This window comes from Leopardus geoffroyi, chromosome A1 (genome assembly GCF_018350155.1).
Source record: "Leopardus geoffroyi isolate Oge1 chromosome A1, O.geoffroyi_Oge1_pat1.0, whole genome shotgun sequence".
Classification (NCBI taxonomy): Eukaryota; Metazoa; Chordata; class Mammalia; order Carnivora; family Felidae; genus Leopardus; species Leopardus geoffroyi.
The window spans coordinates 106,249,633-106,270,685 of record NC_059326.1 but is presented as its reverse complement, the minus strand read 5'-3'; the positions used below and the strand labels follow the sequence as shown (position 1 = coordinate 106,270,685).

General features: G+C 36.9%; 1 protein-coding gene across 1 annotated transcript in view; it reads right to left on the bottom strand.

Annotated features, from left to right (window-relative positions):
- The window catches only part of SLC27A6 (solute carrier family 27 member 6), a 75,749-nt gene that overhangs the window by 43,733 nt on the left and 10,963 nt on the right, over nt 1–21,053 (bottom strand). Inside the window, exon 2 of the mRNA XM_045487681.1 lies at nt 11,995–12,198. Coding sequence (XP_045343637.1) covers nt 11,995–12,198 — 204 coding nt within the window. The remainder of the gene's footprint in view (nt 1–11,994; nt 12,199–21,053) is intronic.

Below are 21,053 nucleotides of genomic sequence, written 5' to 3'. Positions count from 1 at the left end.
ACAGTCTACAAAGGTACCCCCATTAGGCTATCATCAGATTTCTCAGCAAAAATTCTACAGGCCCGGAGAGAATGGAATGAAATATTCAAATATTGGAAGATATTGGAAGATAAAAACTGCCAGCCAACAATAATCCATCTGGCAAAGTTCTTTCAGAAATGAAGCAGAAATAAAGGCTTTCCCAAACAAACAAAACTGAGGGAGTTCACCACCACACGAAATATTGAAAGGAGCTCTCTGAGCTGAAACAAAAAGACAAAAATACACAAAACTCTGATTAAGTCGCTAAGTAGTCAGAACTAGAATACTATAACTCTTTGTTAAAATAGTATAATAAACTCCTAATTATAACATAAAGGATAAAGAAAAATAGCATTAAAATTAGCTCCTGGGGCACCTGGGTGGCTCCGTCGGTTAAGCATCAGACTTCAGCTCAGGTCATAATCTCGCAGTTGGTGGGTTTGAGTCCTGCATCCGGCTCTGTGCTGATGGCTTAGAGCCTGGAGCCTGATTCCGATTCTGTGTCTCCCTCTCTCTCTGCTCGTACAGTGCTCACTCTTTCTCTCTCTCAAAAATAAACATTAAAAAAATAATAATAACTAGCTGCTACAACTTGGTAATAAAATCACAGCATAAAAATAGATAACTTATGACATCAAAATGTAAAAGGGTAAGAATAAAAAGACAGAAACTTTATAGGTGAATGAAGATAAATCGCTATCAGCAGAATAAGAACTATTTTATCTAAGATATTTTATGTAAATGCCTGGTAACCACAAAGCAAAAATCTAGAGCAGAGACATTAAGCATAAAAAGGGGGGAGACTGAGCAAACCAGCATGGAAAACCACCAACTTCCAAAGGAAGACATAAAGGGAAGGGAAATGAAACAATGGAAACACAAAATACCCAGAAGGCAAAAGATAAAATGACTGTAGTAAATCTTTGCATATCAGTAATCACCCTGAATGTAAACAGATTGTACTGTAAGTCAAAAGGCACAGCGTGGCTGCATAGGTTAAAACAAACAAGACTCGACTATATGCTGCCTATAGGAGACTATTTCAGCTCTAAAGACACACATAGGTTCATAATCAAAGGATGAAAGATGATATTACAAGCAAATGGAAATGAAAGGGTGGCAGGCATAGCCATATTTATATAACAAAACAGACTTCAAGCCAAATGCGTAATAAGAGAAAAAAGGTCATTATACAGTAAGGGGTCAATACAGCAAGAAGATACGATGATTGTCATTATATGTTCTCCACACCTGACCATCAAAATGTATTAAGCAACTAATAACAGATCTTAAGGGAGAAATAGACAATATAATAATTGTAGGGGACTTCACATTTGATCTTAACCAAAAGACCAAGAAGCAATTGTAGGGGACTTCAATACCCCACTATCAACAATAGGTAGATCATTCAGTAAGAAAATCAACAGGGAAACACTGGAATTGAACCACATTTTAGAACAAATGAGCCTAATAGATATAAACAGAACATTCCATCCAGCAGCAGCAAAATACACATTCTTCTCAAATGCAATGCAAAAGTCTCCAGGGTAGATCACAAAACAGATCTTAGCAAATTTAAGAAGAATGAAATCATGCCAATTATCTTCTCTGACCAGAATGGTATGAAACTGGAAATCTGCAACAAGGGAAAGTGAAATCTACAAATGGTGGAGGCTAAACAACACACTTCTAAACATCCATTGAGTCAAAGAAGAGATCAAAAGGGAAATAAAAAATGTATCTCAAAACCAAAGAAAAGAAAACACAACATAACAAATATTGTGGGATGCAGCAAAAGCAGTTCTTAGAAGAAAGTTTATAGCTATAAATACCTACATTAAGAAATTAAAAAGGTCTCAAGTAACCTCACTTTATACCTCAAGGAGCTAGTAAAAGGAAAAATTAAGCCCAAAGTTAGCAGAAGGAAGGAAATAATGAGGATCAGAGAAATACAAACCAAAATAAACAATAAAAAAAAATCGACAAAACTAAAAGCTGGTTCTTTAAAAAGCTCAACAAAATTGGTAGACTAGAGAAGAGAGAAGAATCAAATAAATAAAATTAGAAACAAAAGAGAGGACATTACAACTGACACTATAGAAATAAAAAGGATCATGAGAGACTAATATGGACAATTATATGCCAACAAATTACATAACACAGAAGCAATGGATACATTGCTAGAAGCACACAACGTACCAAGACTCAATCAGGAAGAAATAGGAAATTGTAACAGATCAATAATGAGTAAAAAGACTGAGTATAAAAAAACCAAGAACTCCCCAAAGTGAAATCTCCAGGACCAGCTCCTTCACTGGAGCCTTCTACCAAAACATTTGAAGAAAATACTGACAAGGAAGCAACACTTCCAAATGCACTGTACAAGATCAGCATTACTTTGATACCAAAACCAGATAAAAATACAAGAAAAAAAAAATAGTAACCAATATCCCTGATTAAAACAGATGCAACAATTCTCAATATCAGCAAACTGAATTCTAGAACACATTAAAAGCATGATACACCATGACCAAGTGGGATTTATCCCTGGGATCCAAGGATGGTTCAACATATGCAAATCAATAAATATAACACACCACATCAATCAGATGAAACCTAAAAATCACACGATCGTTTCAAGAGACCTAGAAGAAAAGCATTTGATAATAAACATCCTCTTTTAATAAAAACGTTTAACAGACTGTGTATTGAAGGAATACACCTCAACATAATAAAGGCCATATATGACAGTCTGACAGTTCAACAGAGAGAAATTGAAAACGCTCCTAATAAGATAAAGGACAAGGCAAAGGATGCCCACTATTACAATTCCTATTTAATACATTACTGGAAGTCTTAGCAAGAGCAATTAGGCAAGATAAAGAAATAAATGTTCTCCAAATAGGAAAGAAAGAAGTAAAATTGTCATTATTTGCTGATAATATTATCCTATATATATAGAGAAAATCCCAAAGAATTAGGCAAAAGACTATTGGAATTGATCAACAGTTTCAGTGAAGGGTCAGGACACAAAATCAACATACAGAAATCAATTGTGTTCCTTTACACTAATGATGACTCATCTGAAAAAGAAAGAAAACCATCCCATTCACAACAGCATCAAAAACAATAAAATGCATAGGAATAAATATACTCAAGGAAATAAAAGATCTGTACAATGAAAACTATAAAACTTTGCTAAAAGAAATTAAAGAAGACACAAATAGAAAGACATCCCATGTTCATGGATCGTAAGAATTAATATTGTAAGAATTGCCAAACTACTTAAAGCCATCAACAGATTCAAAGCAATCACCATCAAAGTATCAAAGGCATTCTTCACAGAAATATAGGAAACAATCTGAAAATTTGTGTGGAACCACAGAAGACCCCAAATAGCCAATGTAATACTGAGAAAAAAAGAACAAAGACAGAGGTATCATGCTTCCGAATTTCAAACTATACTACAAAGCCACAGTAATAAACACAGTAGGCACTGGCACAAAAATAGGCATATCTACTAATGGAACAGAATGGAAAGCCCAGAATTAAACCCTGGCATATATGGTCAACTAATATTTGACCAGGAAGCCAAGAATACCTAGTGGGTAAAAGGTAGTCTCCTCAACAAACGATGCTGGGAATACTAGAAAAACATACGTAGAACAATGAGGGGCACCGAGGTGGCTCAGTCAGTTAAGTGTCAGCCCCTTGATTTCAGTTCAGTTCATGATCTCGCAGTTCATGAGATCGAGCCCCACATCAGGCTTAGAATGTTCTCTCTCCCCTCTCTGTCCGTCCACATGCTTGCTCTCTCTCTCTCTCAAAATAAATAAATAAACTTAAAAAGGTGTTAAAAACATATAGAACAATGAAATTGGACTTCTATCTCACACCATAAAAAAAATGAACTCACCATGTATCAAAGACTTAAACATAAGACCTAATACAATAAAACTCCTAAAAGAAAATATAAGGAAGAAGCTTGTTGATATTGCTCTTGGCATTAATTTTTTTTAACATGATACCAAAAGCATAAACAATAAAATAAAATTCAACAAATGGGATTACATCAAACTCAAAAGCTTCTTTACAGCAAAAAACAAACAAACAAACAAACAAACAAACAAAAAAACAAAAAACAAAAACCCAGCCAAATAAAAAGACAACCTATAGAATGGGAGAAAATTTCTGCAAACCATATATCAGATAAGGAGTTAATATTCAAAATATGTAAAGAAGTAAATCAACTCAATAACAGAAAAAAAATACAATTAAAAACTGGGAAGAAAAACTAATAGACAGTTCTCCAAAATGTACATCAAAATGGCCAGATACCTGAAAAGATATGCAACATCACTAATCACCAGGGAAATGCAAATCAAAACCACAGTGAGATATCACCTCACACGTGTTAGAATGGCTACAGCCAAGAAGACAAGAGACAACAGATTCTGGCAAAGATGCAGTAAAAAGGGAATATTTATACATTGCTTGTGGAGTGTAAATTGGACTCAACACTATGGAAAACAATATGGAGGTTCTTCAAAAATTAAAGAACAGATTTACCACACAGTCCAATTCTACTTCTGGATATATACCCAAAGGAAATCAAAATGTGATTTCAATCAGATAATCTGCTCTCCCATGTTTATCACAGCATTATTCATAATAGTCAAGATAGGGAAACAACCCAAATGCCCATCAATGGATAAAAAAAGATGTGGTCCATATACACAGTGGGATATTATTCAGTCATTAAAAAGAAAGCTATTCTCCCATTTGAGACAACATGGATAGACTGTGAGCACATTATGCTACGTGAGATAAGTCAGAAAGAGAAAGACAAGTGCTGTATGATGTCACTTATATATGGGATCTAAAAATATTAAGCCTGCAAAAACCAGAGAGTAAAATGTTGCCAAAGGATGGGTGTGTGTGTGTGTGGGGGGGGTGATAAAAGTGATGGTGTTTAAAGGTACAAACTTTTAAGGAATAGTCAATAAGCTGTAGAAATCTAATTATAGTACAATTTTACTGTTATATTCCTTGTACTATACTTATGTGATATGCTAAATATCACTATATAGAGATGTTATATAAATGTTTCAAAGTAACACTTTATATACTTTAAATTTACAATGCTACACATAGAATTTATTCAATAAAAATAAGTTATAAAATAAAATACACTCCCATGTCTGGTGTTCGAATTTTATAGCCAAAATCTCCTACTGCCCACTACATGCTTCTCTAGGTATTCTCTGGCCCCATGTAATGCCCTATGGCTGGTACTTTCTCCTGGACCTCCTACTACTGATCATTTTTACCTGTTTTGGCTCAACCTCTTTGAAATGATACTTCATCTTCCAACTGAGATTTGACTCATGGTGGTATTTCTATCTATCTCCCAACATATATCTCACTGAGACAACAAGCACTACCTATTGCATACAAACTAAACTCCAGTTTGCTCTGGTAGGCCTTCTCTGATTTCATCGTATATTCGCCGCTTTGTATAGTAACCAAAATTACTTACACGTTGCACAGTCAACTGGGGTACCATCTTACTAATAGTAGGACATCATTCTTTCCTCTGATTCAACACATTCACTGATAAAAAGCCAACATTCTCATGGGGTTTTTGGTCACAGCAGCACATAGAGCTATGAACCAGAGGCTTCAATGACTCCTAGACATTTTACCCAGGTGAACCTCAAGTCCACCCTGTTGCCTCACCTGCTTTGACATTTTCTGACAAGCTTTGTGCTCCATGTCTACTAAAATGGAAGATAATTGATCTCATATGCAAAGCTGGCATTGTCTTGCATTTTATCCTAACTAAAATTTACTAATTTTTTTAAAAAAGAAATCTCTCTGGCTCTTCCTGATAGCTTGGCATCTCACACCATAGAAGTTTGTTGTCCTCCTCATGCATGGGGAATCTCTCCAAATTTTCTTGTTAAACCCTTTGGGTGAGACTAGCTCCATCTTTGACTTTTGGTAATTCAACGCCTTTCTCTTCTTCACCCAGAGGATCAAGCATTTATGTGTTTTCTGCTTCCAAGAAGTTGCCACCCATGGTCCTTCAGTCACTATATTCCCTACTTCCCACACTGTTCCTGATTTCATGGCAACCCAGCTTTAAAAGTAGCTTTTTACTAGGGGTTGTGACCAAAAATAAGGATGCTTTATCTAGGTGTTTCCTGTGAGCTTATGTACCTCCTTCAAAGCACACTAGTAAACTAATTAGCCAAGTTTCCCTTCCTAAGCTGGTTAGCTTTAAGTGATAATGACCTTGTTAAAGTATTATAAGCCGTCCAAAGTATTCAGTTAGATTTTTTGATAAGAGACAACAATTATGAACTTGTCCGGGAAATGAAAGTGATCAAAACTTGATGGAGGTTAAAGTTGGAAAGAAGGAAAAAAGAAATAGGAGAATAAAGTTTGTTACAACAGCATTTTAAAGTCCTGTCTTTAAAGAGTTAGAAAGCACATTAACATATTAAAGCCCTTGTGGAGCCCAATGGTGCAGAAACTTTGATATTTTTGTTATGGTGTTTCTCAAACTTATGTGGTCATAAAGTCCCTTTTCGATTTTTATTTCATTTTTTTAAAGTTGTGAAGGGATATGCTGTACAACAGATGTGGAGAAAAGAAACCTAATATGGTCTCCAAAGTCCTCTGCTCCCCTAACCTTCTATGAATCCCTAGCACTGGAACTCCTCACATGTCCAGGAGGAGGTCCAGGCATAAAGGTGGAAGGGAAGCTGTGTCCAGTGAGTTGAGGATTAGGAGGATAAAGAAGGGAGAGATGATCCAATTCAGAGGTAGGAATAAATAATTTAAGGAATTCTGGGATAGTTTTGGAAAAATGAAAAAATCCATAAGGTCAAGAAAAAGGAGAGACAAAGGACAGAGAGATTGAGATGGTGCTAGCCACTGGCTTCCAGGCGTAGTGTGGCAGGCAGTGACCTCGTTTTCTTCTTCCCCCTCCTTCTTAGGAACGGTCAAACCAATGGCTCCTCTGTCCAGGATTAAACAGCTTTCCTAGAGATTCCTGAAGCTACCTAACCAAGCCCAGTGAACAATAAGAGAACTAGATGTTGGCAGATAGAACACATACACTCAAGGCTAAAAGAATGTAATTACAGATGAAAACAACCAAATTTTGGAAAAGCAGAAGGACAGCTGTGTACACAGCAGACCCAAAAAGCTGACACAGGAGATAAACCTTGAGGAAAGCTGATCTGCCCCCACAGAATCCCAGAAAGGCTCAGAAATTTGATTAGCAGGCACCCTATTGAAATGGAAGATAAATATGGAACTATAAACAAGGAGCTTTACAGAATTTCTATTTAAGAAACCATGATGTCAATGTTATAGAAAAGGGAATCTATATAATTCTCAACCTTTGTTCATTAAAATATCACATTATCACTTATGTCAAAGAAACATGAATGCCATCAAAACTGAACTCAATCTTTTTCTCACTTGGAGACAGACAGTGTCTGCTCAGATCCAGGAATATATTATTTTGGTGACCTTGGGCAAACAGAACTTGGCAGTGGTAAGAATGGATAGGAAATGTTTAATACCAGCTGACAGGCTTCCTTATAACCTGCCAAAAGGGCTTACGAGAAGATTCTCTCTCCATCATTCACTTTTTCAAAGCCCACTTTCTTTCTTTTTTTTTTTTTTAAATCAAAGCCCACTTTCTTTTTTTTTTTTAATATGAAATTTATTGTCAGATTGGTTTCCATACAACACCCAGTGCTCATCCCAACAGGTGCCCTCCTCAATACCCATCACCCACCCACTCTCCCCTCCCTCCCACCCCTCATCAACCCTCAGTTTGTTCTCAGTTTTTAAGAGTCTCTTATGTTTGGGCTCCCTCCCTCTCTAACCTTTTTTTTTCCTTCCCCTCCGCCACGGTCTTCTGTTAAGTTTCTCAGGATCCACATAAGAGTGAAAACATATTGGATCTGTCTTTCTCTGTATGACTTATTTCACTTAGCGTAACACTCTCCAGTTCCATCCACGTTGCTACAAAAGGCCCTATTTCATTCTTTCTCATTGCCACGTAGTATTCCATTGTGTATATAAACCACAATTCTTTATCCATTCATCAGCTGATGGGACATTTAGGCTCTTTCCATAATTTGTCAAAGCCCACTTTCTATATCACTTCCTAACTTGCATCAACACCTTCTTCATTATCAACATCCTAAGACTTTATTGTGTGAGAATCAAGTGACTTTTATAACATCAAATGGCATACTAATATAAACGATCATATTTATTACCGTTACAGTCACTTAATTCAGCACAAGATTTTGAGTTGCAAAAGCAACATTTTGTATTAGACAGGGATGCCTTTTATAAAAAAATATTAATTAAATCTTCAAGGAGGCTCCATATGGTTTTGTCAGACTCTTCGATAGCATTATATTATTAAATCGTGATATCTGTGACCAGTTCTGTACATTGCTCTGCTCTGTTCTTTATAAGAGGACCCCACATTGCTTAGACTTTAAGTTAAAAGGGGATGACATTTGTAGAACACTCTCTGTGTAAGATCATTCACAAACCAATTTTAGAAGAATGTCAATAAATGCTTCTTGATATTTGTTTTACAATTCAAAAAATAATACAAAATTATAGCCCCAGACTGCTTCCACTATTCTGGTAGAAATTATGAGATTTACCCTCCGGAAAAGAGAAGCCTCCGGAAACCTCGGGAAGAAGAAATACTGAGCAAATAAGGGGAATAAAAAAAGAAAGTCTGCCTTTGCCTTCAGCTCCCTTTCACATTTGACTCGTTTCACCCTTTGAGAACCCTGTCTGAGGAATCTGAATCCTCCACAAGTAACAACTGAAAGACACTGACAGTCATGAATTCCCTGACAAAATGTGCTTTACGATGAAACCAAACGGTCCATAAATTCCACTCAGGCACACAGAGCCTCTAGTCAGGATTTGTTTTGGGGGGGTTTATGTGTGTTTCTTTGTATGCATTTTCAATATGAAGTGAATATTTAAGGAAATCCTCTAGGATAAAGGACAGAGACCAAAACAAACCAAAAGATAAAAGGATGTTGGCAAAAATAGAGACAAGGTAGAGAGGAGAAATTTTCAAAAGATTATTGCTAATATTCTGAGAGATACGGGATAATAAATAATAACACAAAAATAACATGGTGGAAAAAAGAGGCATTTTCAGAGAATAGAGGTTTGGAAGATAAATCTCTCAAAAAGTAGATGAAAAGTAAGAGAAGGAAAATGGGATAAAAAGATTAGAAAATTAATTACTCAGTCCAGGAGGACCAATCTTTAAGAAGTTACAGTTTCAAAGACAAAAGAATAAACAAACAAATATAATAGAAGGAGTACATGGGCAGAAAGAATAGCAATAAAAAAGGAAAGAGAAGGGGACAGAGAACTTTTTTCTCTTTAATTTCCAAGTACCTAGACTTGTAAGACATGAGTTTCCAGACAGAAAAGGTCTATAAATTTCCCAGCAAAATGGATAAGTAAGACCAGGCCCAGTATAAGTCATCACCTCATTCGGGACCACTGAAGACTCACAGGAGATAATAAAAATCCCCCCCCCCAAAGAGAAAAACAACACTAGCTTGGATGTAAAGGCAAAGAAATCAGAAAAGAAATGATGTCTCACTATGTGTCCTGGAAGTCAGAACATGGAGCCATGTCCTCAAACCCTGGCATAGAAATTTTCTTCTAACCTAGAATACTACGTGGCTAAGTAGAAGGGTAGAAAATAAGACATTGCTGGATGTGAGGACTTAACCATTCATCTCCTACATACTCCTTAGCAGATAGCTACTGGAAGCGGGGCAGTGAACTGAGGAAACTAATTTAGGATCTAGGAATTGGGGGATCAGAAAAAAAAAACTGAAGGGAATTCCCAGGACAATGGTGACAAATAAACCCAGGATGGTCAGAGAGCAAGGGGTTGAGACTGAAATCATAGGGAGGCTCCAGGCAAAAGGTGGCCAAGAACACATGCTTGACAACATACAGACTATGTTTTCAATATCAAAGGTGAGCTCTCTTTTTGACAAAGGGGTGAATATGAGTGATAGGTGTATAGATAACTAAGTAAGCAAGCAAACAAAACAATAATGTTTAAGTCCAGGTTGGGGGGAAATCTTACACAAAAGGAGATAATAGTGTTTACTAAGTTATGATACTGATACCAATCTAGTCAAAATTAATGATGACACATTAGCAGGATGTTGGGGAAAGAAAGTGTCTGCACCAGAGAGAAAGAAAGAAATGGAGAGAAAGAGTGGCTGGTGATGGAAGGCAAATCCTCATTTCCATCATGGGAAATCAGTAGATACTTTTCAGTAAGAATCTACTAAATATCCAGTAAGATACCTGTTTTGTTTAGAGAAATGAAGGTGATTCCTAAAAAGAAAGATCTAAAAATACTGAATGCATTTGGTTTGGGGAAGGAGAAATTGAGGCGGCAGGGGTGGGGGGGGGGGGTGGGCATGCAGGGTACTTTTCTCTAAAATTTCTTAAGCTATTAGAATTTTTCATCTCTGTGCTATAACTTTAACACAAATAAGTATCAAATAAAATAAAAATTAGTAGTACTTTTGCTTTCAGCCTGTTGTACAATGCATTAAACAATCTGGTTTCAATCTTGAAAAACAAAAATTGTTACTAGTGGCTTTGGCATGTTCTCTTTGGGCTGGGGGAGTGGTGAAGATTGTTTGGAAGACCAGTCACTTTCTGTTTTTAGCAAGAAAACAGCCATACAGATAGATTGGTTAAGTACCTTCTATTGGAAGTTTTTAAAACATATCATTTCTGAAATTTTACTGTCTCTTGTAAAGTCCAAAGTCAGACTAAATGTATGCAGACAATTTGATATGCATTAGCATTTTCCAGTTCATTTATCAAAGCTGTTCTAAATGAAGTTAAAAGCACAGCCTACTTTCCAGTGTAAAAGAGATCGTTAGCCTCCAAAGAGTAAATTTAAAAAAGACAGAGAGAGAGAGACAGGCACACACATACACAGAAGAGGAAAGAAAAAGAAAAATGTAAGAAAACTATTTATGCAATAATAGTTTGCTTATATTACTGCCTGTGCCCAGGAAATGAGGAACAGAGTATTTTTAATGTACTTAATTCAAATACCCAATCATCTTTACACTAACTGCAAAAGTGTATTTGCCTACCATAAAGACCATTCAACTTTTCCTAAGAATCAACTGAGTTTAATATTTTGTTGAATTCTTAGGCAGTTTATTCTTTTTATTTTGGTGTGTTGTTATTTTTACCAAAAAAAAAAAAAAAAAAAAAAAAAGGTGTGAATGTTTAGTTACTTGATCCTATTTTCTATCTTCTACAAAACATGCAGGGCTTCCAAGACTTCCTATTTGTCATGTGTTCCGATCACCCTAAAGAAAAACTGGGAGAGCCTGCTATAGGTGCTTAAATTACAGCTATAGCTGGATTGTGTTTAGGATTTAACATGGTACACGAAAATAGAGAAGACCTTTAAAATAGACTAACGGATTTTTGAATCCAGTAAGATAATTAGAAACTACTTCAGCTAATTTCTTCATTTTATGCATCAGGAATCTTAAGGAACAGAGAAGCTACCAGGTATCTTGCCAAAGAGGCTGGCCAAATTTCACACTCCGAGCAACTGGGTTGGGTCAAACTGTTCAGACATTCCAGAGTCCTTCAGCGAATCAAGTTTGAAGAAAATCTTTCTAAATGAGACAGACAGTGGCCAAGTGAACAGGGTAATTTGCCACGTTGTGGTTAGAGCAATTAACTTTTTCATCCAGGTTTGAGGGTTCTAAGATCTAAGAGCCTCAGGACTTCTTGGATGCATGCTTTTTCAGATGTTTGCTGAGTACCCATGGTGACTACGGTTGCTTTGCAAATATGTTGCTTTCTTTTTAATTCTCTAGATGAAAGGGATCATACCTGTTGTTCCAGAGGTAAAGATATAAACGTGAGTAGACTTGAGGCTCGAGGCAACATGGTGGCTGCGTGCCACAGGTTTGTCAGATGCCATCCTCAGTTTTTCTTTGAGTGAAATCACTCCTCGTGGAACAGAATCACTCATTGCCCAAACACCGATACCTTCTGGGATTCTCGGCAGGATTTCTTCTATAGTTCCAAGCAAATCTAAAAACCAAAGGTTTAGGAATAGATAAATAAACCATAAATCTCAAGCGATTAACCTGTGTTTTCTTTTCTCTGTTGAAACAGGGATAAAATGTAAATAGAACACGGACTTCCTTTTCATTAGGATAACTATATAATTCTGATTCAACCGGACCAATTGAAAGGGAAATCCGGTTATCACCTGACTTAATAAATTCAAATAGGCTGATTCAAATTGAACTTCACAGACACCATTATTCAGATTATGGTTTTTTCCAATATTTAACTGGAACTCTTTTTATATCCTGCTTTAAATCTACACTGAGGATACTAAACATTTTCCGTGAAATACATCTTAGTGGCTCATTATACCTGAAAAAAACCATCTGTCTGTCACTGTTTAATTCTACTATTCTGCTATACATTCAGGAGACTCCCCTGACTCTTCTGGTATCATAAGACCATTATGGTTTAGAGACACTTTTGGAGTCAAAAGTTAAAGAAATTAGAGATGTCCTTTTCTCTGGATCAGGATAATGGAAAGTCGGTTTGGGGTCGCCTGGGTGGCTTAGTCAGTTCAGCATCCGACTTCGGCTCAGGTCGTGACCTCATGGTTCACGAGTTCAAGCACTGCATCATGGTCACTGCTGTCAGCCTGTCAGTGCCGAGCCTACTCTGGATCCTTTGTCCCCCTTTCTCTCTGCCCCTCTCTTGTTTGCACTCTCCCTCTCAAAAAAATAAATAAAACTTTTTTTTTTCCTAAAGTGAAAGTCTTTGAAAGCAAAGGAGGAAATGAATGTCTTCCAGAAAAGGTAGTAAGATCCTCAGTTCCCAGCAAGGTGCAACAATGGCAAGTAGGAGCAGGTTGATGACAGCAGCACCCTCCATCAGCAGCAATGGAATCCAAGGCTCAGGTAGAACCAAGGTCAGGCGAAAAGGGAGGCAGGGGAGTAGAAAGAAAATCCTGAAACACTGGTGTCTTCAAGCCTGAAGATCTTGAGAGTCTCATAAGACAAAGAATCTGGGTTGCGATAAAGGTTTCAGAAAGGAGAAAGGGACACCTCTCTCAAGAAGCATCTACCGTACAGATCACAACAAAGCACCTGGAAAGGAGAGCCTATGTTACATTAACTTGGGAGACTGAACTAAATCTTCTTAATTTGGTCATTAATGTAGAAGAAAATGTAATCTGCTCATGGGGAGAGGTGGGTAGAGAAAAAGCAAGACAGAAGGTGGGCATGAGTCCCTGAGGAGGAAATACTTATTAAGGTACCCAGCACACTGTAGGATATAAAACAAGGGTGGGGGAGGCATCTTGTTCCTGGAGAGTCTTTGCATAAGCCAGTGAGGAGGCCTTCTTTTTTTTTTTCCAGGGGAGAGACACAGTTATTTACGTATTTTAAACTCTTTTAAAATTTGAAACTTCCCTACTTTAATATGGATCTCTAACAGTGAAGTTTCACTTTTACATTCCACAAAGGTGCTCCGATTTTAGTTTGGTATTCCTATAAAATGTCCTAATTGTCGAAGATACAAGTGATTTCTGAGGGCTACATTATTTATCTTAAAATTTACATTATTGTATTGGAGATATAAAACACTAATACCCCACATAGCCTGTAGAGTTAATGCAAGAAATGCCAAAGATTACCAACAACCACCAGAAGCTAGGAAGAGTCAAGGGAAGATTTTTTGCTTAGATCCGTTAGAGGGAACATGGCGCTGCAGACACTTTTATTTTGGACTTCTAGCGCCAGAGATGTGAGGGAATAAATTCCTATTGTTTTAAGTAACCTGGTTTGTGATATATTACTTCAGCAGCCCCAGGAAATTAATACACCAAGGTCACAAGCTGGTGAACAGAACTGTTATTCTTTTTTTTTTAATTAATTAATTAATTAATTTTTAAATTTACATCCAAGTTAGTTAGCATATGGTGCAATGATGATTTCAGGAGTACATTCCTTAATGCTACTTACCCATTTAGCCCAACCCCCCCCACAACGCCTCCAGCAACCTTCTGTTTGTTCTCCATATTTAAGAGTCTCTTCTGTTTTGTCCTCCTCCCTGTTTTTATATTATTTTTACTTCCCTTCCTTTATGTTCATCTGTTTCATACCTCAAATTCCTCATATGAGTGAAGTCATATGATATTTTCTTTCTCTGAGTGACTGATTTCCCTTAGCACAATATCCTCTAGTTCCATCCACGTAGTTGCAAATGGCAAGATGTCATTCTTTTTGATTGCTAATACTCCATTGTGTGTGTGTGTGTGTGTGTGTATATATGTGTATGTGTGTGTGTGTGTGTGTGTGTGCGTGTGTGTGTGTGTGTGTATACCACAAATTCTTTATCCATTCATCCGTCCATGGACATTTGGGCTCTTTTTATACTTTAGCTATTGTCGATAGTGCCACTATAAACATTGCAGGGCATGTGCCCCTTTGAAACAGCATGCCCGTATCGCTTGGATAAATACCTACTAGTGCAATTGCTGGGTCATAAGGTAGTTCTATTTTTAATTTTTTGAGGAACCTCCATACTGTTTTCCAGAGAGGCTGCACCAGTTTGCATTCCCACCAACAGTGCAAAGAGATCCTCTTTCTCATCATCCTCGTCAATATCTGTGTTTGCCTGAGTTGTTAATGTGAGCCATTCTGACAGGTGTGAGGTGGTATCTCATTGTGGTTTTGATTTGTATTTCCCTGATGATGAGTGATGTGGAGCATTTTTTCAAATGTCTGTTAGCCATCTGGATGTCTTCTTTGGAGAAGTGTCTATTCATGTCTTTTTGCTCATTTCTTCACTGAATTATTTGCTTTTTGGGTGTTGAGTTTGCTAAGTTCTTTATAGATTTTGGATACTAACCCTTTACCTAATACATCATTTGCAAATCTCTTCTCCCATCCAGTTGGTGGCCTTTTAGTTTTTCTGATTGTTTCCTTTGCTGTGCAGAATCGTTTTATCTTGATGAGGTCCCAACAGTTCATTTTTGCTTTTGTTTCCCTTGTCTCTGGAGATGTCTTGAGTAAGAAGTTGCTGCAGCCAGGCTCAAAGAGGTTTTTGCCTGCTTTCTCCTCTGTGATTTTGATGGCTTTCTGTCCTTCATTTACGGCTTTCTGTCTTACACTTAGGTCCATCCATTTTGATTTACTTTTGTGTATGGTGTAAGAAAGGTTCATTTTTCTGCATATGTCCAGTTTTCCCAGCACCATTTGCTGAAGACACTGTCTTTATTCCATTGAATATTCTTTCCTGCTTTGTCAGAGATTAGTTGGCCATATGTTTGTGGGTCCATTTCTGGGTTTCTTATTCTGTTCTATTGATCGGAGCGCCTGTTTTTGTGCCAGTACCATACTGTCTTGGTGATTACAGCTTTGTAACATATCTTCAAGTCCGGAATTGTGATGTCCCCAGCATCGGTTTTCTTTTTCAAGATTGCTTTGGTTATTCAGAGTCTTTTTCAGTTTCATACAAATTTTAGGGTTGTTTGTTCTAGCTCTGTTAAGAATGCTCGTGTTATTTTGATGGGGATTGCACTGAATATGTAGATTACTTTGGGTAGTATCGACATTTTAACAAAGTTTGTTCTTCCAATCCAGGAGCATGGAATGTTATTCCATTTCTTTGGGTCTTTAATTTCTTTCATAAGCTTTCTACAGGTTTCAGTGTATAGATTTTTGAACTCTTTGGTTGTGTTTATTCCTAGGTATTTTATGTTTTTTGGTGCAATTGTAAAAGGGATCGATTCCTTGATTTCTCTTTCTTTTGCTTCATTATTGGTGTATAAGAGTGCAACTGATTTCTGTGCATCGATTTTATACCCTGTGACTTTGCTGAATTCATGGATCAGTTCTAGCAGTTTTTGGTGGAATCTTTTGGGTGTTTCATATAGAGTATCATGTCATCTGTGATGAGTGAAAGTTTGACCTCCTCCTGGCTGATTTGGATGCCTTTTATTCCTTTGTGTTGTCTGATTGCTGAGGCTAAGACTTCCAATACCATGTTGAGTAACAGTGGTGAGAGGGGACATCCCTGCAGTGTTCCTGACCTTAGGGAGAAAGCTCTCAGCTTTTTCCCAGTGAGGATGATATTATTGGTTGGTCTTTCATATACAGCTTTTATGATCTTGAGGTATGATCCTTCCATCCATATTTTCTTGAGGGTTTTTATCAAGAAAGGATGCTATATTTTGTCAAATGCTTTCTCTGCATCTATTGAGAGGATCATGTGGTTCTTATGCTTTCTTCTCTTAATGTGATGTATCACACTGATTGTTTTGCGGATATTGAACCAGTGCCCTGCATCCCAGATATAAATCCCACTTCGTCGGGGTGAATAATTCTTTCAATGTATTGTTGGATCCAGTTGGCTAGTATCTTGTTAAGGATTTTTGCATCCATGTTCATCAGGGAAATTGGTCTGTAATTCTCCATTTTAGTGGGGTCTTTGTCTGGTTTTGGAATCAAGGTAATGCTGGCTTCATAGAATGAGTTTGGAAGTTTTCCTTACATTTCTATTTTTTGGAACAGCTTCAATAGAATAGGTGTTAACTCTTCTTTAAATGTTTCGTAGAATTCCCCTGGAAAGCCATCGGCCCTGGACTCTTGTTTTTGGGGAGATTTTTGACTACTAATTAGATTTCTTTGCTGATTATCGGTCTGTTCAAATTTTCTATTTCTTCCTGTTCCAATTTTGGTGGCTTATATATTTCTAGGAATTTGCCCATTTCTTCCAGATTGCCCTTTTTTGTTGGCATATAATTACTCATAATATTCTATTATTGTTTGTATTTCTGCCATGTTGGTTGTGACCTCTCCTCTTTCATTCTTGCTTTTATTGATTTGGGTCCTTTCCTTTTTCTTTTGGATCAATCTGGCTAGGGGTTTAACAATTTTATTAATTCTTTCAAAGAATCAACTCCTGCTTTCATTGATCTGTTCTACTGGTTTTTTGGTTTCGATAACATTGATTTCTGCTCTACTCTAGTATTTTCTGTCTTCTGCTGGTTTGGGATTTTATTTGCTCTTCTTTTTCCAGCTCCTTAAGGTGTAATGTTAGGTTGTGTATCTGAGACCTTTCTTCTTTCTTTAGGAAGGCCTGGATTGCTGTATACTTCCCTCTTATGACTGCCTTTGCTGCATCCCAGAGGTTTGGGCTGTGGTGTTATCATTTTCATTGGCTTCCATGTACTTTCTCATTTCCTCTTTAACTTCTTGGTTAGCCCATTCATTCTTTAGTAGGATGTTCTTTAGTCCCCAAGTATTTGTTACCTTTCCAAATTTTTTTCTTGTGGTTGATTTCGAGTTTCATAACATTGTGGTCTGAAAATATGCACAGTATGATCTCAATCCTTTTGTATTTGTTGAGGGCTGATATGTGTCCCAGTATTTGATCTATTTTGGAGAACATACCATGCACACTGGAGAAGACTGTATATTCTGCTGCTTTAGGATGGCATGTTCTGAATATATCTATTAAGTCCATCTGGTCCAGTGTGTCATTCAAAGCCATTGTTTCCTCGTTGATTTTCTGTTTAGATGATCTGTCCTTTGTTACTAGTGGGGTGTTGAATTCCTGTACTATTATGGTATTATTATCAATGAGTTTCTTTATGATTGTGATTAACTGATTTATATATTTGGGTGCTATCATGTTTGGAGCATAAATGTTCACAATTGTTAGGTCTTCTTGGTGGATAGACCCCTTAATTATGATAGAATGCCCTTCTTCATCTCTTGTTACAGTCTTTATTTTAAAATCTAGATTGTCTAAGTTTGGCTACTCTGGCTTTCTTTTGGCGACAATTAGCATGATAGATGGTTCTCCACCCCCTTACTTTCAATATGAAGGTGTCTTTAGGTCTAAAATGGGTCTCTTGTAAAAAGCATAAAGATGGATCTTGTTTTCTTATCTGTTACCCTATGTCTTTTGATTGGAGCGTTTAGTCCATTGACCTTTAGAGTGGGTACTGAAGATATGAATTTATTGCCATTATGTTGCCTTTAGAGTTGGAGTTACTGGTGGTGTTCTCTGGTCCTTTCTAGCCTTTGTTGCTTTTGGTCTTGTTTTGTTCTTTTTTCTTTTTTCTTTTCTCCCCTCAGAGAATCCCCCTTAAAATTTCTTGGAGGGCTGGTTTTGTAGTCATGAACTCCTTTAATTTTTGTCTGGGAAGCTTTTTATCTCTCCTTATATTTTGAATGGCAGCCTTGCTGTATAAAGAATTCTTGGCTGCACATTTTTCTGATTCAGTTCATTGAGTATATCCTGCCACTCCTTTCTGGCCTGCAAAGTTTCTGTGGATTGGTCCGCTTCAAAGTCTTATGGACTTTTTTTTCCCTTGCTGCTTTCAAGATTCTTTCCTTGCCTGAGTGTTTTGTGAATTTGACTATAATATGCCTGTTGATGGTCAGTTTTTGTTGAATCTAATGGGTGTTCTCTGTGCTTCCTGGATTTTGATGTCTGTGTCTTCCCCCAGGTTAGGAAAGTTTTCTGCTATGATTTGCTCACATAAATGTTCTACCCCTTTTTCTCTCTCTTCATCTTCTGGGACCCCTATGATTCTGATGTTATTCCTTTTTAATGAGTGACTCAGTTCTTCAATTCTTTTATCATGCTCTTTTGCCTTAGTCTCCATCTTTTTTCTGCTTCATTATTCTCAATAAGTTTGTCCTCTATATCACTGATTTGATGCTCTGCTTCCTCCATCCTTGCCACTGTGGCATCCACTAGAGATTGCTGCTCAGTTACAGAATTTTTTATTTCATCCTGACTAGCTTTTACTTCTTTTATCTCCGCAGAAAGGGATTCTAATCTAATTTCAACCCCAGCGAGTATTCTTATTATCACGATTCTAAATTCTGGTTCAGACATCTTGCTTGTATCTGTGTTAAGTCCCTGGCTTTCATTTATTCCTGTTCTTTCTTTTTGGGTTTAATTCCTTCATTTCATCATTTTGAAGGAAGAAAATAAATTAATAAAGTAAAAAAAAATTAAAAAATTAAAAACAACATGGGAGTGCAAGCTGGTGCAGTCACTGTGGAAAACAGTATGGAGCTTACTCAAAAAACTAAAAATAGAACTACCCTATGACCCAGAAATTGCACTACTAGGTATTTATCCAAGGGATACAGGTGTGCTGTTTCAAAGGGACACATGCACCCCAATGTTTATAGCAGCATTATCAACAATAGCCAAAGTATGGAAAGAGCCCAAATGTCCATCGATGGATGAATGGATAAAGAAGTTATTGTATATATATATATATATGTGTGTATATATATATATATATATATATATATATATATATATGTGTGTGTGTGCGTGTGTGTGTGTGTGTGTATATATGTATGTGTATATATATGTGTAAATATATGTATATGTGTATATATATATGTGTATATATATGTATGTGTATATATATATGTGTGTATATATATATATATATATATGTGTATATATATATATATATACACATACAATGGAGTATGTCTTGGCAATCAAAAAGAATGAAATCTTGCCATTTACAACTATGTGGATGGAGGAACTGGAGGGTATTATGCTAAGTGAAATTTGTCAGTCAGAGAAAGACAAATATCATATGACTTCACTCATATGAGGACTTTAAGAGACAAAAGAGATGAATGTAAGGGAAGGGAAGGAAAAATAATATAAAAACAGGGAGGAGGACAAAACGTAAGAAACTCATAAATATGGAGAACAAACAGAGGGTTACAGGATGGAGTGTAGGAGGGGGAGTGGGCTAAATGGGTAAGGGGCATTAAGGAATCTACTCCTGAAATCAGTGTTGCACTATATGCTAACTAATTTGGATGTAAATTTAAAAAGATAAATAAATAAAATTAAAAATTGAAAAAAATTGAAAAAAATAAATAAATGCCTATAAAAAAAATTTAAAACAACATAAAAAAATCAAATAAGGGTTGCTAGATCCTAGGTGTGTTTTGGTCTGGTTGTTGAAAGAAGGTTGACAGATTAGAGAAAAAAGGAAAAGATAACAAAAGAAAAAAAAAGAAAATGTTTTTAAATTAGAAAAAATAAATACAATAAAGTAGAATAAAATGAAATGATGAAAGTCTAAAGAGAATTTTAAAAATTTACAAAAAAGTAAAAAATACAGTAGAAAAAATTAAAGAAAAATCTTTTTAATAAAAATGGAAAATAAAAATAAAAATTTTCCCTTTCTGTATTCAAGAATAAGAAAAGAAAAAAAATTGGATAGATGGATCAGGGAACAGAATAAAATACGATTGAAATTACATCTGGTCTCCCCTAGAAGTCAAACTATGAAGCACCTTATAGTCTGTAAACTAAGTAGGCAGAGAGACTTGTGGTGTTTCTCAAGAACATGGTTAGCCCGTTTGGGAGGGGCTTAGTGTCATGGTTCCATTCTCCACTAGATGGCACTGCTTAGCTTACCGGGGTGGATTGTTGTGGTGCTTGTAGGCATGTATGCACATGCGCAGGTGAAAATGGCATACCCATCTACCCAGTCTCTAGTTTTAGAACTCTGTGCTCTCTCCTACTGGCAATCTACACCCCTCCTTGTCTCTGGCTTCTGTCCACTCCCCGCTTCTCCAGTTTCTGTGACCAAGCCATCAGGCTGACAGGTGGCACTTCCTTTCTGAGTTTTATCTCAGATGGGGCTGTGTTTCCCACACCTCTCACTTCTGAGGGACTGTGGCTTTGACCCACTCAGACCCTCTGGGGAGGGTCTCACTGAGCAATGGCTGGGTGCTAGCCCGCCCCCAGGAACATCAGCAGGACCATGCTGCTGCCGATGACCAGAGACTGCTGCTCGGTGCCAGGCTGCCCCCAAAAAGTTTGTGCAATCGTGTAGCAGCAGCATGTCAAGG